The sequence below is a fragment of the Stegostoma tigrinum genome, chromosome 14 (genome assembly GCF_030684315.1).
Source record: "Stegostoma tigrinum isolate sSteTig4 chromosome 14, sSteTig4.hap1, whole genome shotgun sequence".
In the NCBI taxonomy this organism is placed as follows: Eukaryota; Metazoa; Chordata; class Chondrichthyes; order Orectolobiformes; family Stegostomatidae; genus Stegostoma; species Stegostoma tigrinum.
The window spans coordinates 73,963,573-73,984,653 of NC_081367.1; the positions used below are offsets into that span (position 1 = coordinate 73,963,573).

General features: G+C 42.2%; 1 protein-coding gene across 2 annotated transcripts in view; it reads right to left on the bottom strand.

Annotated features, from left to right (window-relative positions):
* atp1b3a (ATPase Na+/K+ transporting subunit beta 3a) overlaps positions 1–21,081 on the bottom strand; it is a 47,894-nt gene that overhangs the window by 16,816 nt on the left and 9,997 nt on the right. For both annotated transcript variants that reach the window (XM_048542018.2, XM_048542019.1), the window contains exons 2-5: positions 14,211–14,339; positions 5,414–5,521; positions 5,138–5,331; positions 4,997–5,053 (exon numbers count right to left, since the gene is read on the bottom strand). In XM_048542018.2, the coding sequence (XP_048397975.1) occupies positions 4,997–5,053; positions 5,138–5,331; positions 5,414–5,521; positions 14,211–14,339 (488 nt within the window). The remainder of the gene's footprint in view (positions 1–4,996; positions 5,054–5,137; positions 5,332–5,413; positions 5,522–14,210; positions 14,340–21,081) is intronic.

Here is a 21,081-nt window from a genome sequence, read left to right on the forward strand (position 1 = left end):
AGAAGATCAGCTGGAGCACCAAGGAGCTCTATCAATGTTGATGTCACTGGACATGCAGGATAACGCCACACTGGCTAGAGCCATAATGAGCAGGAGGAAGAATTTTGTGATAACACGGTGTGGAGCTGGATGAACACAGCAGGCCAAGCAGCAGCAGAGAAGCAGGAAAGCTGATGTTTCGGGCCTAGACCCTTCTTCAGAAATGAGGGAGGGGAAGGGGATTCTGAAATTAATAGGGAGAGGAGGAGGCGGATAGAAGACGGATAGAGGAGAAGATGGGTAGAGAGGAGACAGACAGGTCAAAGAGGCGGGAATGGGGCCAGTAAAGGTGAGTGTAGGTGGGGAGTTAGGGAGGGGATAGGTCAGTCCAGGGAGGACGGACAGCTCAAGGGGGCGGGATGAAGCTAGTAGGTATGAGATAGGGGTGGGAAGAGGGTATAGGTGGGAGGAAAGACAGGTTAGGGAGGCAGGGACAAGCTGGGCTGGTTTTGGGATGCGGTAGAGGGAGGGGAGATTTTGAAGCTTGTGAAGTCCACAATTCTGTGTTCCTCAAGATCAATCACCAGAATGTCTCTGCAGGAGTTCCTCAGGGCAGTGCCCTGATCCCAGCCATCCTCAGCTGCTTCAATCAACCGTTCCTCCATCATAAAGTCTGAGGAGATATCTGTTGAAGACTGCACAATATTCTATACCATTTAGGGCTCCTCAGATTACTGAAGCACTCCACACCCACACAGCGCACCAAGTGAAGAACACTCATGTTTGGGCTGGTACGCAGTAAGTACTATTTGTGTCTCAAGTATCAGCAATGACAACCTCCAACAAAGATAATCAAACCATCTCTCCACGGCACATTTCATTATATTACCAATGTTCAATCTCCCACTGTAAGTGTCAGAGCTTATTGATAACCAGAACATTAACTGGACCAGCTTACATGTGTGCTCTAGCAGCAAGAGCAGGTCAGAATCTGGGAATGATATAGTGAGTAACTCACGTTGGGGAGTGCAGCTGCAACACTCAACAAATGTGATGCTGTCCAGGATAGAGTTACCACACACAACCTTAAACATTCACTTCCTCCATCACCTGGCCCATCCACTGACACTCACATTCCACTAAATAGCATTTAATCAAAAAAAAAATCGACCGGCAAACTCAACACAGAAACTATTGGATTCATATACTTCTTCTTAAAAGCAGTCTCAAACTGTAACAGAATACACAGACAATTGTAAGTGACATTTCTGGTATAAAGAATTTATACGACCTACCCCCACACCACAGTTAATGGGCAGTACTTCCTGCGATATAATCCATGGGGTGTATTGAATGGGACATCTGTCACTTATCCGAGTCGAGGGATACAGGAATGACCTCCAGTGAACTCCTTTGAACTAGGTGCCATTTCACTGAGACTCCCAGCTTCCCAGCAGCCAAGCAGTCTTTGAGCAGGATAAATGGACACAAACGTCATAGACGGTACCCAGGAAGCACTAAATAGCCGATGCCTTAAGCTGGGAAGCAACACAAGTTACCCCATTGGTTCCCCAACCTTTTCCACTTTGGGAACAGTAAATACCACTCATTAACCCTGTCACATGAAACACCGCCTATTAATGCTATCATTCCATAGATGCTGCTTGATCTACTGAGCATTTCCAACACTCACTACTTTGATCACTGGATGACAACAAAGCCCTGAACCCCATCCTGGCTGGAGGGATAAGTGATTGCAAAGGTGGTGCACATTGCGGCCTTCACCCACAACAGCTGAATCACAGGAACAATGAGTAATACTGGTGTGTGTGTGTGTGTGTGTGTGTGTGTGTGTGTGTGTGTGTGTGTGTGTGTGTGTGTGTGTGTGTTGGGGATGGTTGGGGGGGGGACACGGTGGGGGTAGGAGCTGACAAAAGAGAACAGGAAGTGTATGGTCTACCCATGTAGGAATGCAAATGCAACTTTACTTGGAAGTTTAGACAATTTCATTCAATCAAGTGTGAGACAGAATTCTTGAAGTAACTGTTCTCTTGTGGCAGCGATCATTGGCAGGGCTGGTGGTGCTGATGGGGATGGTTGGTGAAAAATAAGGCAGTATGGGTTTTTCAGCCCCTTTGTTTCTCATTTTAACTCCTTGCTTTTATTGGTCTTAATTTACTGATGTCTAAATGTGCTTCTTACTCTTAACGCAAGGCACTCCCAAATTCTCCCTCATTTCCTACATATCTCTCAGCCAGATTGCCTCTCATATGGTGTCTTTCATTATAGAAATCTTCTTAGTACTTTTTCACTTCAGTCACTGGACGTGGATGTCATTGGCTAGGGCAGCATTTATTGCTCCTTCCTAACTTTCCAGAAAGCAGTTAAGTGTCAACCATATTGACTTGGATCTGGAGTCACATGTAGTCCAGATTGGGTAAGGATGGCAGTGAACCGCAACGGCTTTTCCTATTAGTGATGGCTTCATGGTCATCTTTTAATTGCATCACATGCCACAGCAGAATTCGAACTCAGTCCCCAGAACATTACCTGAGTTTTTGGATTAATAGTCTAGCGATAATACCACCAGGCCATGACGCATTAAACCTTGTTTCTGTACTTCTCCCACCTTCCTCTTACTCTCACCTGTCACGGAGAGCTGGAGGCAGATTCGGAACTCCAAATCTTTGGAACCACGGCAAGAATCTTGATGGAACCTGAGGCGTGTCGTGTGTTCGCTGAATAGGCAGGTCAAGGGTGGAGGATGGGAGCTGGCACTTAGGGAGCAAGCTTGGGCTCAAAGAGGAAGTGGGAAGCCAGGACTCAACTACAGAGCAATAGTTTGACCAGGAGTACGGGGACTGATAACTACATAAAACATTACATAACCATCAAATAGGATAGAATAAAGCAGATCTGCAGGATACAATTCACGACTAGGGAAAAGAAAATCCTTATATATAAATATTGAATAAATACGTTATTCCATTAGATAAACACCCAAATACAAAATTATACATAAGTACAATTGGAAAAGTAACTAAGATTTCAATGTTTTAATTATATATATATGGATGAAAGGCTTCTTTATAAATCGTTATGCAGAACAAACAATAGAATTTTAAAATCATAATTATTTTAGCAATAGACCAGAATTCTAATCAATCAATCTACATGTAACCAATATGCAATATTGAAAATGCAAACTCCAGGACTCAGAGATGCAGCAGCTGGCTCTAATCATGGGCAGTGCAGAGAGAACATCTTTAGCTCATGGTCATGTCAGAAGGGAAACGGAACGTTGGCACAGAGCAAATTGGAATAATCGATCATAAATATTAAAAGGTGAAAGTCAAAAACTGGGGAATGAGCTTTGAAATAGATAATGGAAAGCATGATTAAAAGAGCAAAGCATTTTGCAAACTGCATAGGAGACTGGGCAAGCTTGTAGTATATTTTCAGTAACCAAAGTAAAAATTCCTCTTGACTTCACCTTCCACCTCTACATTTTATTTGATTCTGAAGAAGGGTCACTGAACTTGAAACATTAACTCTGTTTCTCTCCCCACAGAAGCGGCCTGACCTGCTGAGTTTCTTCAGCAATTTCTGTTTTTGTTGTTTCAGATCTCCTGCATCCGCAGTCCTTTGTTTTATTCTACATTATTTGGACTGAGGTATTGTTACTTGTTCAACTTTGATGCACTAGTGTGAAATTTTGAACTTCAAGATCTGGAAGTTCCTTTCGCAAAGTTCCCTATAAAAGATGAAGATGTTTTATCTCAATTAATATGGGCAGAGCAGGTTGTTATCGAGGTGAAATAACCAATACATTCCTCCATACACAAACACAGAAAATACTAGAGAAACCCAGCAGGTCTGCAGCATCTGTGGAGTCACAGATTTAATGTTTTGAGTCCAGTACAGCTCTCCTTAAAACTGAAAGGAGTTGGAAAAATTCTTTTTCTATACTTTTGACAGGAGCAGAGGCCCAATGCAGTAGACGAAGGCATTGTTAATGGTGGTAAAAGAGAAAAATAGATATAAAATGCGTGTAAATTCAGGTGTGAAACAGAAACAATATGTCTTCTCTACTAAAAGAAAAGTAAACATTACACAAACAAGATAAGGCTGTGTTGGTGTGTGTGCATGTGGTGGTGTATGTGTGCGCATGCTCGTGGTAGTGTGTGCGCATGGGAGAGTGCAATATGTATAGCGGGGATTTAGGATAATGTAAAGTAACAAAGTGGAAAATGAGGTGTTGTCCCTTGAGCTAGCATTGTGATTCTTTGGAACACTGCAGCAAACCCAGGACAGAAATGTTAACATTGAGATGACAAACATCCTGGAGGCCAGGGCATTCCAACACACAGAGCAGGTCTACATCCAGGTCTCAACATTCAATAACTTCAGCGTCATGTCTGTTCTCCATTTTACGAACATTCTCTCTTCACCTCACCACACACGCACACACTGTCTCTCACACTCACACAAACACTCCCATACACACACACACACTCTCTTTTTCTCTCTCTCACACACACACACACTCACACACTCTCTCTCTCTTTGACACCTTAGTTCACATGATCTTACATCTACATTTCTCTTTCTCCACCACTTTCAACCCTTTTGTCTTTTGCACTGAGCCTTCACTCTGTCAGAAGTACAGAAGGACTTGTTTTCCAGTCCCTTTCAGTTGTGAGAGAGTCATAGAATCATTCCCAGAGTGTGGAAGCAGGCCATTTGGCCCACTGAGTCCATTCTGACCCTCCAAAGAGCATCGCAATTTTGCACGGCCAATCCACCTAATCTGCATATTGTTTTCGAAGGGCTGACTGCCAGACCTGCTGAGCTTGTGCAGCGCTCTTTGTGTTTGTCGCGGATTTCCACCATATTTTGCCTTCTTGTCTCTATAGAATGTTTATTGCTGTAATTAGCCAGGTCCTAAAGAGATTCATTGGCAACTAAGAATGTGACAAAAGTAGAATGCAACACAGAAAAGCGGATTTTAACCAACCTTGGATGTGCAATTGACTACAGGGTTACTTCCTCCACCTGCCTCTAATCCAATTATCTAGAAACAAAATTGGAAGATTTAGTCTTAAAAGCAGCTACTTCATAATATTTTCAAACAAGATATTTCTTAAGGAATACTTACTCTATTCATTTTAACAAGGACACATGGCTTCCCTTCATTATAGCCAAAGCTGCTATTGTTTTTACCAGAGCATTCACCAAGCGTTGTCCTGTTAAACTGACAAGCCTTTTTCTCCAATATATTGTCCGGTTGGATGAGGTACTCGCCAGGGCGACAGTGAATATTTTTTTGTGCTTGTATCAAATCATTGTAAGCTAATAAACAGGAAGCATTGAAACAAGAATGAGTTAAGTAAAGGAGGAATACTAAAAAATATTCAAATAAATCAGTACTTACGTCGTAGAAAACCATCAAGAGCAGTCACGTATTTTTCATAAGACTTAGAATCAGATTTGTTAAACACAATTTCCAGGGAAGATCCCACTTTTGGTCTAATCATAAGGCCTATGAAATAAAGAAGGAAAACTGCTATTAGTTCGTCTAATTGCATATTAAAAAAAAAATCAAAAATGTTTTAAATAGCCAGCCAAATACCATTTTTCTCAATGCTAGGTGAGTTTCTGTGTTTCCACAGTGTTTCAAAAAAAAAATCCTTAAGGTTTGGCTGAAAGAAAAGATTCACTGACGCATGCTTTGCGGGAGATATTTTCCAGTGAACCTGTTCAGGGGTGCTATTACATTAGACTTTGTTTTAACCTCCGCTGTTGACAAACCAGCAAAAGGTATATACCTCAAATACTGCAATGTTCAAGTGTTTATACTGTGAATAAAGTATAACAGTGATGTTACCTGTGTGATGTTTCTATATTTACTGTGTGGCTTTACATTGATTTTAGGAGGGGCTTTGATGTTTATACACATTTTTTGAGGGATGTTGATGTCTCGAAGCTTCACTTGTTAAGGGTTTATTGTGGTGATGCAAACCTCTTGATTATCTGGAATATTAGATCAACCAGCAATCTCCTGGTCCCTTAGGTGCTGGTTAATAAAATGTGTGCTGTACACCTGAGTTACCTGGTCCAGAGGTAAGGACACTGCCACTCCACCACATACAACAACCCTGCCCGAGGTTCTGGGGTAGTAGTGACAGTCAAATTGTCAGCATCTGCCATCATTGCACCTATGAAACTGACAACAACCCCTCGACACAGTACAGCTTTTCTTATTCTGTCACTGAATGTGGGCATCACTGGCCAGTCCAGCATTTATTACTCACCCCTAATTGCCCTTGATCCACCTTCATGAACTGGTGTGATCCATAGAGAAAAACAAAGGAAAAGCTTCAAAACAGGGGATTTTAAAGAAGAGTCATATCAGACTTAAAAACGCTAACTCTGATTCTCTCTCTCTCTGTTAATGCTGCCAGGCCTGCTGAGTTTCTCCAGCATTTCTGGAGTTTCAATCAATGTTACTTCTAAATTGTGCGACCTCACAGTGATCTCCAAAACTTCTTGTTGTGCTGCACATAACGCTTTACATTACTGTACATGTTCAGCTGTTGAAAAGTCCAAAGGACTGTGTGTGACGAAACAAACCGGAGGGCACACCAGTTGCCAGATTAGAGCTTTTTATTCAAGTCTGTACCTGAAAAGAAATGACAAGGACCACAGTGTGCCATTATCATTCACTTGCGATCTAATATCAAATCAGGAATCATAATACAAATCTACAGAAAGTGTCAATAAGCAATTGAAATTTTAATGGAACTTTTTTTTTTCTTTATTCATTCACAGGATGAGGGAGTCACAGGCCAGGCAGCATTTATTGCCCATCCCTAATTGCCCAGAGGGCAGTTAAGAGTCAACCACATTGCTATGGGTCTGGAGTCACATGTAGGCCAGACCAGGTAAGGATGGCAGTTTCCTTCCCTCAAGGACATTAGTGAACCAGATGGTCTTTTTCCAACAATTTGGACAATGGATTCACAGTCATCATTAGATTCTTAATTCCAGATATTTTGTTGAATTCAAATTCCACCATCTGCCGTAGCGGGATTTGAACCTCGGTCCCCACAATGTTACCTAGGTCTCTGGATTAACAGTCCTGTGATAACACTACAAGGCCATCACCTCCCATAATGGAAATGAAACCGGAAAATATCAATTTCTTTTAGCACTTACTATATTAGTACCCTTAGTGAAATCAACAAGAGCATCTGTTCTCAACACTGTAACTGCAAGAATAGACGAAACCTCTACCCCAATTTCCTTACAAGGTGAGAACAAAACTAATTGTGATCATGAGTCATTGCAAACAGCTGAAAAGTCCTGTCCTCACTCCAAATCGAAATATTGTCTAACAAATTAGGTTAGTTGATTCTACACATTGACACACAGTTCAACGTCGCAGTTTTAAAGGCTGTTTGGAGAAATGGATTTGTACTTTGCATACTCTGATTTGCCAGTCGTAAGGCCAGTTTAGACAGTAACCATTATACACACATAAACATGGGGTCAGAAGTGAACTGGTAGAAGTGTCATCTGTCTTGCTGATTACCCCATACATCAGGGTGACCAAATCCTGGCAAAAAACCCAAGAGACGCTATAGCCTGAGGGGGAAGTCTGATGGGGAATGGGATTAGTGGGTCAGTGTAGGCAGTTGGTGCACTGAAACATTTTACCAGCAGGAATTTGGGAGATTTGCCCCACTCTGTACTGGGCATACACCAGGATTAAAACAAGATTACAAAACAAATTTAACCTTGGCCTCAGCCAACCTTGGACCCAGGATATCCCTGCAGCAAATTCAAGCCTGTGTTGAACATGCATGCTAACTTTCTATGTTCTTTGTGCAGGCACACACTAGCCTCTGAACATGAACAGTTATACATTTTTGGATCTTTAAAATATATTCCACTTTTCTTGTGACCAAAGTGAAAAACCTCACACATCCCCACATTATGCACCATCTTGTTGCCCACTCACATACAGTTAGAGAGTTGTAGAGTTACAGAACTGTACAGTATAGAAACAGACCCTCGGCTCAACTCATCTGCACTGACCAGACATGTTAAACTGATCTAGTGCCATTTGCCAGCATTTGGCTCATATTGTTTGAAACCCTTCCTATTCTTTTTTAAATGTTTTAATTGTACCAGCCTCCACCACTTCCTCCTGCAACTCATTCCATAGATGTACACCCCTCTGTGTGAAAAAGTTTCGCCTTAGATCTCTTTTAAATCTTTCCCTTCTCATATTAAACCTATGCCCCTCGAGTTTTGGACTCCCCTACCCTAAGAAAAAGACCTTGGCTATTCACCCTATCCAGGCATCTCATGATTTTATAAACTCCAAAAGATCACCCCTCAGCTCTGATGCTCCAGAGAAAATAGCCCCAGCCTATTCTGTCTCTCCCTTTAGCTCATCAAACCCACCAATCTCGGCAACATCCTTGTAAATCTTTTCTGAACCTTTCCAAGCTTAACGACATCTTTCCTACAGCAGGGAGACCAGAAATGAATGGAGTATTCCAAAAGTGGCCTCACCAATGATCCATATAGCCACAATGTAATATCCCAACACCTATACTCAATGTACTTACTAATGAAGGTATGTGTGCCAAATGCCTTCTTCATCACCCTGTCTACCTGGGACTCTACTTTCAAGGAACTATGCACTTGCACCCCTCAAACGCATATTCCACTTGGGAACCCTGCAGCCCAATGGTATCAATGTGGATTTCACAAGCTTCAAAATCTCCCCTCCCCCCACTGCATCCCAAAACCATCCCAGCTCGTCCCCGCCTCCCTAACCTGTTCTTCCTCTCACCTATCACCTCCTCCCACCTCAAGCCGCACCTCCATTTTCTACCTACTAACCTCATCCTGCCCCCTTGACCTGTCCGTCCTCCCCGGACTGACCTATCCCCTCCCTACCTCCCCACCTATACTCTCCTCTCCACCTATCTTCTTTTCTCTCCATCTTCGGTCCACCTCTCCCTCTCTCCCTATTTATTTCAGAACCCTCTCCCCATCCCCCTTTTCTGATGAAGGGTCTTGGCCCGAAACGTCAGCTTTTGTGCTCCTGAGATGCTGCTGGGCCTGCTGTGTTCATCCAGCTCCACACTTTGTTACCCCTTGGTCTGTTATTTTGTTTATATTTCTATATGGCCTCTCTATGCCCTCATCCATGTCATTCACAGACTGAAAACAGCTGAGGCCCTTGACATTCAATCAGTGAATCCCCCAGCATCAACACCCTGGGGTTATCAGAAATAGAACTGCCTACATCTTGTGAAAGAATAATAAAAAGGACCAGCGCTGATCATCATGGCATTCCCATAGGCAGAGGCTGCCGAGGTGGAAATGCTAAAGAATTACTTAGAAATATTGAGAAATATGTACTTTAACATTTGCCATTTTTATCTACGACTAAGCCTTTACCAACTGACCTTGGCCTACTCAATCCTCATATTTATGTAATTGGATTAATTTAACTGTAACAGTCTAGTTTTGGATACATGTATATCCATCGTAAACCCAAGGGAAATTCCAACATACCATTCTTCCCCTGAGATTATTAATTAGCCCCATCATAATTCAAAAGATATTATCTAAAATAGCATTTTCCCTGTTTTGTTCCACCGTGTGTTCTAGGAAACTGTATCAAATGCATCTGATTAACTGGTCCTCAAGACAAACTTTGCAAATTCGATTAGTGCAAAACCCTATATGAAGATTAAAATTACCCTAACCCACACCCGCCTCCGACCCAGACTGCAATTTTACAACTTAAATACAATTAAAATTAAATACAATTAAAATTTGGGGCAGTAAGCATCCCCACACCAGTAGGGCAACATTATACATAGAGAGAGGCAATCTTAACAATTCCAAAGATGAGCTTTTAGTGACCACCAGTATTAGAAAACACAAACAAGCCAAGTTGAAGCTGCAGTTCACTCCCACAATGCAAACCAATCGCTGGCATCATTGCCAATGTCTGTTTGACAGCCCCTGATAGCGTCTGTATCCCAGGGGTCACTGACTGAGGAGACTATAGTTATCTTCATTCTGTGTCTATGAATTAGGTCTAGAAAGCTTAAAAATCAGATTTCCAGAATTGGACTTTGTGAGGTTAAAAGATTAGACAGGTGAAACTTAATGCAAACCAATGCAAAGTGTTGTTTTTGGGAGGAAGGAAAAAGGTCATTTTTGTTCATTGAATGAGGGCATCACTGGCTGTGTAAGCATTTATTGCCCATCCCTAAGTTAAGAGTCAACCACATTACTGCGGGTCTGGAGACACGTGTAGGCCAGACCAGGTAAGGATGGTGGTTTCCCTCTGTAAAGGACATTAATGAACCAGATGGGGTTTTTGCAACAATAACAATGGATTCATGGTCATCAACAGATTTTTAATTCCAGATTTTTAAAATTGAATTCAAATTCCAAATTCAGCTATGGTGGGATCTGAACCCAGGTCCCCAGAACATTACCTGGGTCACTGGATTAACCATCCAGTGTTAACACCACTAAGCCAACACCTTTCATTAAATTTCAGAGCATGCATATAAATTATATCTTTTAAAAAAAACTTTAAAAGCAGTACAGTACAAGGAAGTATAACAGCTTTGAAATCACATGTTTTTCTTCGAATCTGAACCACAGATTAGAATTCCTGTAAAACTTGAATTATGAGTTAGTTCCAGCACTCTGCATGGTCATTACTTGTTGTATGTTCAGTAAATAAAGCAGAGTACACCAAATCCTGCTATCCAAAGACCAACAGTGTTTGAAATCTGGACATTATCATCTTCTGTGCATCAATTGATCAAAATTTAAATCAAAACTTTCCTGGGCAATTTGGTGAGTTATTGTGTTTGGCACACTTATCTCCAGGCACATTACCAGCTTCACAAGCCAAGGCGTCCAAAGCGCCAAGTGATCCTTCACCCCATCTGCTGAGCTTGATCTAAACTCCCCAAAACCCAAACCCTGGCCAAGAAATAAGCGTGATATGACTTGGCCTCAATTTCAATGTGAGGCACCATACCTGAATTTCACCCCATGGCAATGTGAGGGTTTAATATTTTGTTAACTTTTCCTTCTCATCCTAAGTCATAGGTTTTTGCTAAAATTTACATTTCAACTGAATGCTCAGTTCAATCTCAAACTAAATTGTTAACAGTCAACTTATTTATTTTTCTAAAAAATTATTTTACTACTTTTATTCCATGACGACTGTAGTGCCAAACTTTTTAACTTATTTGTTTTTATATTTCTGTAACTTAAGAATGTATACTGAGGTACTTTGTATCTAAGACGGTATCATATGTAGTACATTGTACACTTTTCATGGTGCTCTTGTACCCCGTACTTGAGCACACGTGACAATAAAACCTAAATCTAAATCTAATTATTTTTGAAAATAACTAGTGTTCACAAAATATAGCAATCAACAGCAAAGCACTAAAGTTTTCACTTTCTAAATTAAATCAAAATGAAGCCTGTTGAAAGATAATAGAAAAATACCCTAACACATCATTTTGTTGCATATTTATTTCTAAAGAGAGGGATTTTAATCATATTTAATGTTGTAATACCATGAAGCTGGATCTCCTGCAACTTATTACTTTGACTTTTTCTTCTGTGAAGCATCACATGAGTATGGAAATATAGAAGAAGAGAAAGAAGTTGGCAAAAAACCCAATGCTTCAAAACAAGCAATGGCTGAAGTATTATATGGAATTACATTAAGACTAATTCATAGAGAAATCCAATGAGACACATGGTAGAACATTATACAAGAAATACAACAAGCAGACTGATGTCTTGCTGTCAGCTGACCTCCTGATCTTCATCATGAAGGGACAGAAACAAGGAATTATCATTAACCAGCTTAGGTACAACTGGTATCCTTATGAGTTGTATCATTCTCCATGACTCCATCATTTCAACACTTTGAGCTGAATTTTATCAAAATACAGAAAATAGGAGCAGGAATAGGCTATTCAGCCCTTCAAGCCGGCTCCATTATTCAACATGGCCATGGCAGGTCATCTAGCTCAGTCCCCTATTCCTGTTTTCTCCCCATACCCTTTGATCCTTTTAACCCCAAGAACTATATCTAACTCTCTCCTGAAGACATTCCACGTTTTGGTCTCCGTCACTTTCCGTGGTACTGAATTCCACAGGATCCCCACTCTGAGTGAAGAAATTCCTCCTCATCTCAGTCATAAATGGTGTACCCCTTAGTCCTTAGACTGTAACCCAAAGTTCTGGATTCGCTGGTCATCGGGAACATCCTTCCTGCATTTACCTTGTCTAGTTGTTTTGGAATTTTACAGGTTTCTATGAGACGTCCCCTTTATTCCAGTGACCCAGAGTTCTGAAGAAGGGTAATTTGACCCAAAATGCCAACTCTCCTTCCTCTCCACTGATACTGCCAGACCTGCTGAGCTTCTCCAGAAATTTCTGCTTTGCATCCAGCCATATAAATGTTGTGGCTACGACAGTAGGTCAGAGCCTGGAAAATCTGTACTGAGTAACTCACCAACTGATTCCCCATTGACTGGTCACCATTAATGAGGCACAAAACAGGAGTGTGATGGCATATCCTCCACTTGTCTGGATGAGAACAGTTCCAACAACACCCAACAAACCAGACTATCCAGGACAACACAGTCTACGTGATGAGACCCCATCCACCACCTTCAATGTTCACTCCATTTGCCACCAATGCACAATGGGTATTGTGTATCATCCATAAGACACAATGCAGTAACCCACCCATGATCTTCCAACTGCAACACCCAAACTCAGAATCTCTTCCACTATGAAGATCAAATGGAGAAAATGCATGGGAAGCTCCAATTAGAAGCTGTCCTCCCAGCCTCACATTATCTGACTAGAAATAAATTATAAAATCTTTGATCCCTCACTGTCTACCCACATGGACTTGAGGGCAAATAGGGATGGTGAATAAATGTTGGACTCATCAGCCACATCATTAAAGGAATAAGAGCAAATATAAATCTAAAAACACAAACACACAGTCAAAAATGGTTAGAGAATTAAACAGAGCCCGAGTATCTATATTTTCTTCCTGTAATTGTTGATCGTATTCTCAGGGTATTGGTAACTGCTTGAGAATTAATTGACTGTAGTCAATGCTTCTGTTTGTTTTGTTTTGAATGAATTGTTAATCTCCACATTAAATTATAACTGCTGCCCCACTAATACCAACAGCAGAAAATCTACACTTGGTAGCGAATTTTCACACAGATGTCCCACAAGCAGCCACATGAGATGAATGACCCTGAAAACCAAAAATGCTGGAGATCACAGCGGGTCAGGGAGCATCTAAGGAGAGACAGCCAGCTCACTTTTCAAGTCTAGATAACTCTTCATCAGAGCTGATGTGAAGTGTGGAGGGGGGTAGCATTTACACAATAGTTGTGGGGTGTGGATGAGTGCTGGAGGAGAAAGGATGATGGCTGTTCAGATTAAGTGATTGGAATGTGAGCATGGCAGAACAATGGTGTGTCTAACTGCCAGACTGGAAATAACAGACAGATCCCAGGGTAGGGGAAGGAGAGAGAGGACATGATGACAAAGTGACAAGTAAAGCTAAAAGGAAAGGGAAAGAATGGCAGTGAGTTTACAATTTGAAGGTGCTGAACTTAATATTAAGTCTAGACGGTTGTAAGGTGCCTAGTCTGAACATAAGATGTTGTTTCTCCAGTTTGCACTGTGATTCAGTGGTGCACTGCAACATGTCAAGCACAGGTGCATGGGCATAAGAGCAGGATGCTGTATTAAAATGACCAACTCCGGGAAAGTTGGGTTCATGCTTGTGCTGGGACCCTGAATGATCATGATAATTTATACAAGTGATTTCTTGTGGACGCAAAACACCAGATTTCTTGTGTCTCTTTCCTGTGCATTCAAACAGGGTGCAACCTTCATTATCTCTTCAAAAGCTAACACCACCAGCAATACAGCATTGTTTCTGAAGCATATGGGTGTGTTAGCTCAAACTATGTATTTAAATCTTAGAATCAACTTTAACTTATGATCAGTGCAATTTTCTCAGAATTCAACCAGACGCCTATGTAATGTTAAACAAAACACAATCTATTGATTGCGAATAAGAAATTTTATTCAGAATAATATCAATATGAAATTGTTACCTGGACTGGAAACTCTGTCACGATATTTGGGTGTATAGTCATCCAGCATCTGAAGCATAACCCACATGGTGAAACTGAACAGACCAGCTAGGAAGCCGTAAAAGACCAGATAGAACAGAAAAATCAAAGCTGCATAAAAAGGAAGAAGAAAAAGTTAGCGTTTATTTCCAAATGCCTTTCACTTCCTTCCATAATGACTTTACCACTCACACTCTATATGTTATCATACATGTTGGAGTATGAATAGTGAAGTACTGGCTCAGTAGTTACTAACTTACCGACGTGCCAGCCATTGCCTAGCGTATCTTCCCACAACACAATATTGCGTGAGATAACACTGTGTGAAGCTGGATGAACACAGCAGGCCAAGCAGCATCAGAGGAGCAGGAAAGTTTGATGTTTCAGGTCGGGACCCTTCATCCAGCTTCACACCGTGTTATCTCAGGTTCTCCAGCATCGGCAGTTCCTACTGTCTCTGTAACAATATTGCAGCACTGAGTTTTGTACTTTTGGGTGGGGGGGAATGAAGGAAGGGGGGAAAAAGGGAGGGAAGGAAGAAAAGGAAAAAAGAAATGAAGTAAGGTTAGAAAGAAAGCAACGAAATAAAGGGAAATAAAGGAAAGGAAGGAAGGAAATTTAAAGAACTCTTCCACAACTCTTCATCTTTGTGCTGAACCCCTGTGAAAATCCAGAGCACTCTCACTCTCCCAAAAGGCTGGTACCTCCCACTGCTTCAAATCATTTTCCAAAATTCCCTGAAAAGATGCAGTCCTTCTGTGTCAGCTATTCTCCTGGAAAAATATTCCCTGCTCCAACGACCCTCAGCAGTAAAAGAATTGTCCTTCTTCACTCAGTAAGAGTCTCTCATTTCTCTCTGACTCTGTAAAATATATCCCTACTTAGCCTATCAAAACTACTAACTATTTAAAACCACTTTTGAAATATCCTCTGTTCCAGCAGGAATAGTCCCAGAATTATTTAATCACAGTTTTGGGATACTTTACGTCCAATTTATACAGTACACTGCTATCCCTCAGCAGTGGGCAGCACGGTGGCTCAGTGGTTAGCACTGCAGCCTCACGGGGCCAGGGTTTGATTCCAGCCTTGGGCGACCGCCTGTGTGGAGTTTGCACATTCTCCCCATATCTGCGTGGGTTTCCTCCGGGAGCTCCGGTTTCCTCCCACAGTCCAAAAATGTGCAGGTTAGGGTGGATTGGCCATGCTAAATAGCCCGTAGTGTTCAGGGGTGTGTGGGTTACAGGGGAATGGGTCTGGGTGGGATGCTTCAAGGAGTGGTGTGGACTTGTTGGGCCAAACGGCCTGTTTCCACACTGTAGGGAATCAAATCTAATCTAATCTATTTTAGAGATAATGGGAACTGCAGATGCTGGAGATTCCAAGATAATAAAATGTGAGGCTGGATGAACACAGCAGGCCAAGCAGCATCTCAGGAGCACAAAAGCTGACGTTTCGGGCCTAGACCCTTCATCAGAGAGGGGGATGGGGGGAGGGAACTGGAATAAATAGGGAGAGAGGGGGAGGCGGACCGAAGATGGAGAGTAAAGAAGATAGGTGGAGAAGGTGTGGGTAGGGAGGTAGGGAGGGGATAGGTCAGTCCAGGGAAGACGGACAGGTCAAGGAGGTGGGATGAGGTTAGTAGGTAGCTGGGGGTGCGGCTTGGGGTGGGAGGAAGGGATGGGTGAGAGGAAGAACCGGTTAGGGAGGCAGAGACAGGTTGGACTGGTTTCGAACCAAGCGGAGGCTTGGGGACCGCTTTGCAGAACACCTCCGCTCAGTTCGCAACAAACAACTGCACCTCCCAGTCGCAAACCATTTCCACTCTCCCTCCCATTCTCTTGATGACATGTCCATCATGGGCCTCCTGCACTGCCACAATGATGCCACCCGAAGGTTGCAGGAACAGCAACTCATATTCCGCCTGGGAACCCTGCAGCCATATGGTACCAATGTGGACTTCACCAGTTTCAAAATCTCCCCTTCCCCCACTGCAGCCCTAAACCAGCCCAGTTCATCCCCTCCCCCCACTGCACCACACAACCAGCCCAGCTCTTCCCCCCCACCCACTGCATCCCAAAACCAGTCCAACCTGTCTCTGCCTCCCTAACCGGTTCTTCCTCTCACCCATCCCTTCCTCCCACCCCAAGCCGCACCCCCAGCTACCTACTAACCTCATCCCACCTCCTTGACCTGTCCGTCTTCCCTGGACTGACCTATCCCCTCCCTACCTCCCCACCCACACCTTCTCCACCTATCTTCTTTACTCTCCATCTTCGGTCCGCCTCCCCCTCTCTCCCTATTTATTCCAGTTCCCTCCCCCCATCCCCCTCTCTGATGAAGGGTCTAGGCCCGAAACGTCAGCTTTTGTGCTCCTGAGATGCTGCTTGGCCTGCTGTGTTCATCCAGCCTCACATTTTATTTTCTAATCTATTTTAGTCTGCTTTGCCATTCGATCATGACTGATGTGTTTCTCAAACCCATTCTCCTGCCTTCTCTCTGTAACCTTTGAACCTCTTAACAATCAAGAAACCTATCTACCTCTGTCTTGAATACACTAATGGTCTGGCCTTCGCAGCCCTCTGTGGCAATGAGTTCCACGGATTCACCACCCTCTAGCTGAAGAAATTCCTCATCATCTCAGCTCTAAAGGATTCCCCATTCACACTGAGGCTGTACGTCCAGGCCCTAGACTCACCTACAAGTGGAAACATTTTCTCCATGTCTACTCTATCCAGGCCTCTCAGTACAATCTGACCCCACCACCCAAGACATTTTTCCATCCCCACCCTTGTCTGCTTTCCGGAGAGACCACTCTCTCCGTGACTCCCTTGTTCGCTCCACACTGCCCTCCAATCCCACCACACCCGGCAGCTTCCCCTGCAACCGCAGGAAATGCTACACTTGCCCCCACACCTCCTCCCTCACCCCTATCCCAGGCCCCAAGATGACTTTCCATATCAAACAGATGTTCACCTGCACGTCTGCCAATGTGGTATACTGTATCCATCGTACCCGGTGTGGCTTCCTCTACATTGGGGAAACCAAGCGAAGGCTTGGGGACCGCTTTGCAGAACACCTCCGCTCGGTTCACAATAAACAACTGCACCTCCCAGTCGCGAACCATTTCAACTCCCCCTCCCATTCTTTAGATGACATGTCCATCATGGGCCTCCTGCAGTGCCACAATGATGCCACCCGAAGGTTGCAGGAACAGCAACTCATATTCTGCTTGGGAACACTGCAGCCCAATGGTATCAATGTGGACTTCACCAGCTTCAAAATCTCCCCTTCCCCCACTGCATCCAAAAACCAGCCCAGTTCGTCCCCTTCCCCCACTGCATCACACAACCAGCCCAGCTCTTCCCCTCCCCCCACCGCATCCCAAAACCAGCCCAGTCTGTCTCTGCCTCCCTAACCCCTTCTTCCTCTCACCCATCCCTTCCTCCCACCCCAAGCCACACCTCCATTTCCTACCTACTAACTTCATTCCACCTCCTTGACCTGTCTGTCTTCCATGGACTGACCTATCCCCTCCCTACCTCCCCACCTATGCTCTCCTCTCCACCTATCTTCTTTTCTCTCCATCTTCGGTCCGCCTCCCCCTCTCTCCCTATTTATTCCAGAACCCTCACCCCATCCCCCTCTCTGTTGAAGGGTCTAGGCCCGAAACGTCAGCTTTTGTGCTCCTAAGATGCTGCTTGGCCTGCTGTGTTCATCCAGCTTCACACTTTATTATCTTAAATATTGCCTGCTTCCCTGCTCTGCCATGTTCCTATCACCTAAATAAATATATATTTACGAAAGTTATGAGTTTTAGGTTTTGAAGACAGAGCACGTTAGCCGTACCCTACAAATTGCCGGGATGCTCAATGTCTCTGCCAAATTGACTAGATCAAGGAGAAGTACAATATAAAGAACCTGATTCAAATGCCAGCCTTGATGAATGTACATAGGAACAGAAAACAGGAGCAGGAGTAGGCCATTCAGCCCTCTAATCCTGCTCCCCCATTCAATATGATCATGGATGATCATCCAATTCAATCCCCTGTCCTCATTTACCCTCATACCCTTTGATACCTATAGTCCTAAGGGGTACACATAATTCTTTCTTCAATGGTCTGGCCTCAACCACTTTCTTGGAAGAGAAATCCACAGGCTCACCACTCTCTAGGTGAAGACATTTCTCCGCATCTCAGTCCAAAATATTCGAACCTCATCTCCTTAGTCTGTAACTCCTGGTTCTGAACTTCCCAGTGATTGGGAAGATCATTCCTGACTTTATCCTGTTTAGTCTTGCTAGAATTTTACAGGTTTCTATGAGATCCCCATCATTCTTCCAACTCCAGTGAATTAAGGAAGTAAATTAACTCCATGAAATTAATAATTTAGAAGCAAGTGTGTGGTTTTTTGGGGTAGCCATTACAAGATTACAGAACTTTTGAAGCAAATGAAAGCAATTTCAGAAAGTTTAACAAATCCTGATCTTCTACACCTTATGACTCTCATATTTCCATCTACAGAAGACTGGTACATTTATTTTAGTTGTTTGTCCTATTTTAAGATTTCAATCTATAAAAGATTACAGATAAAGAAAGTTTAAGGTCAGATACAGTTATCAAGTGCAACTATTTCTTAACCAACACAGACATTTTGTCCCCTGCTCCCTTGGTGGAAGGGATGTTAAGATTTTGATTTTGGTTTTGATGTTATTGTCAAGGATACCAAAATACAGTGAAAAGCTCTGTTTACGAGCGGCACAGGCAGATCACAGCAAGTAAACTGAGGTATACAGTATTACACTGCAGGTTACATTACTTAGGCTAAGTTGCCATACGAGACCGTTTTGCACCCAGACATTATACTTTCAGTGGTGTATCTGTAGGAAGTTGGTGAGGCAGGCTGACAATAAGCTCTCTGTAGCACAACAACAAACATTGTTCCTTTTGCCAAAACGACACAATTCAGAAATCTCAATCAAATCCACGGTTTCCCTCCCAGGATTATCAAAGCAATGGCTGAAACTCAGCAACCTACACACTAACAAGAAAAAAAACTTGCTTTCCTCTCATTATGTTTGCATTTTTACGAAGTTATACTAAAACATACAGCTGAAAGAAGTTAATGCTGTAGTAATTCATTGAAATGGTTAACGAACATTGAAGGTATTACTATTTCATAAACTGAATTTCAAATTCCAAGTTTCTGCAGTGGTTCCTTGTAAGACCAATACAATCTAAACAAAAACAGAAGTTACTGGAAAAGCTCAGCAGGTCTGGCAGCATCTGTGGAGTAGAAAACAGAGTTAAATGTTTCGGGTCCAAAGCAGAATTTTGAGGAAGGGTCATCAGACCCAAAACGTTAACTCTGTTTTCTCCTTCACAGATGCTGCCAGACCTGCTGAGCTTCTCCAGCAACTTCTGTTTTTGTTCCTAATTTACAGCATCCACAGTTCCTTTGGTTCTTACAATCTAAACAATCCTGATAAAAAATGCAGGCATGGATAATTTTACTCACATTCTAGTATAAAGTATGAATAGAGTAAGAACACTTGCAATTTTTGAACATCAGTGAAATTTAATAAATTAAACTTTTCATAAAATATCTGTTTATTGGGATTAGAGATTGTGTCAGTTTGTGATCTTTACACTGACAAGAATATGAGTGATCCAGAAAATATCCAAAAAAAGACACCCTATAGCTCAGACAATTTAACTACAGAGAAAACGACAAGGAACAATCTCATCAGGACCAGTAAAAGGAAAAGGGAAATAAATACATGGAAAAATAGAAGATTGTTTCTGTAGAAACAGGAACGTAAAACTGATCAACTGTGTCAAGTTTAGGAAATCATGGGCTTGCTGCAACTCACAGTTTAGATTTATTCTTATCAAAATATGGAGCAATTCAAAGGGCTGAATGGCCTATTCCAGCTCCCAATTTGGTTATATGTGTGTAAAATTAATGTTGTGAATGCATTGAGCAAATATCACCGCACAAAACAAATGCAGGACGCACAGAATCTTTACAGAAGAATAATAAACACACTCCATAGGACACAGCAAGGATTTAACACAGGATTAAGAAAGGACCCAAAGTTAAATAAAAGCAGCACAATAAAATTCCCTTTCAAAGCATCTTCTGTTAAAATGTTAGATCATGAGGTTCAAGTATTTCAAATACTAATTTAACACTGACGTCTAGTTTTAAAAACACGGCTATTGAGTTTATTTTCCATTAAAAAACTTACATTAAATTCTTCACCAAATTAGCTTATACACTAGAGTCACTTAATTAGAGCAGCTAATTTTCTGAAAGGATACATTCATAGTTAACTAATCAACTTCTTGTGGCATTACATATAGGAAGACAAAAGCAAGCTGGAGCTTTCAGATTATGTTAGAGGATTTGGTTAATAGAAGCAACTAGTGCATATTCAGTCCCCATTTCAAGTTGAGAAATTGTCTTTATTTTTGAAGAATTTAATTTTATATTATGGTTACATGATAAAGTTAACACTAATTCATGGTGCAGAGACAGTGAGGTAGTTGGAGTATAGGAGCTTCCATGTAGGAGAGCCTCTGGACCTGAGATATATAAAACCAAGGCACTACAGTGCCATCACAAGTGAAGAATGTATAATTGCAGCTTTCATATGCAGCAATCATGACAAATATGGTACTCAGAATTTATAACAGAAAAAGTTGACAGAAATGTTCAATCAAAGTATCAGGATGCAAAGCTATTAAAGACAGATATGGTATTGAGCTGGAACTTTAACTCCATGAAAAAATGTGAATTAATTTGGAATTGTTGATCAGACACAGGGGATGAAGCTAAAAGACAGAATTGTATT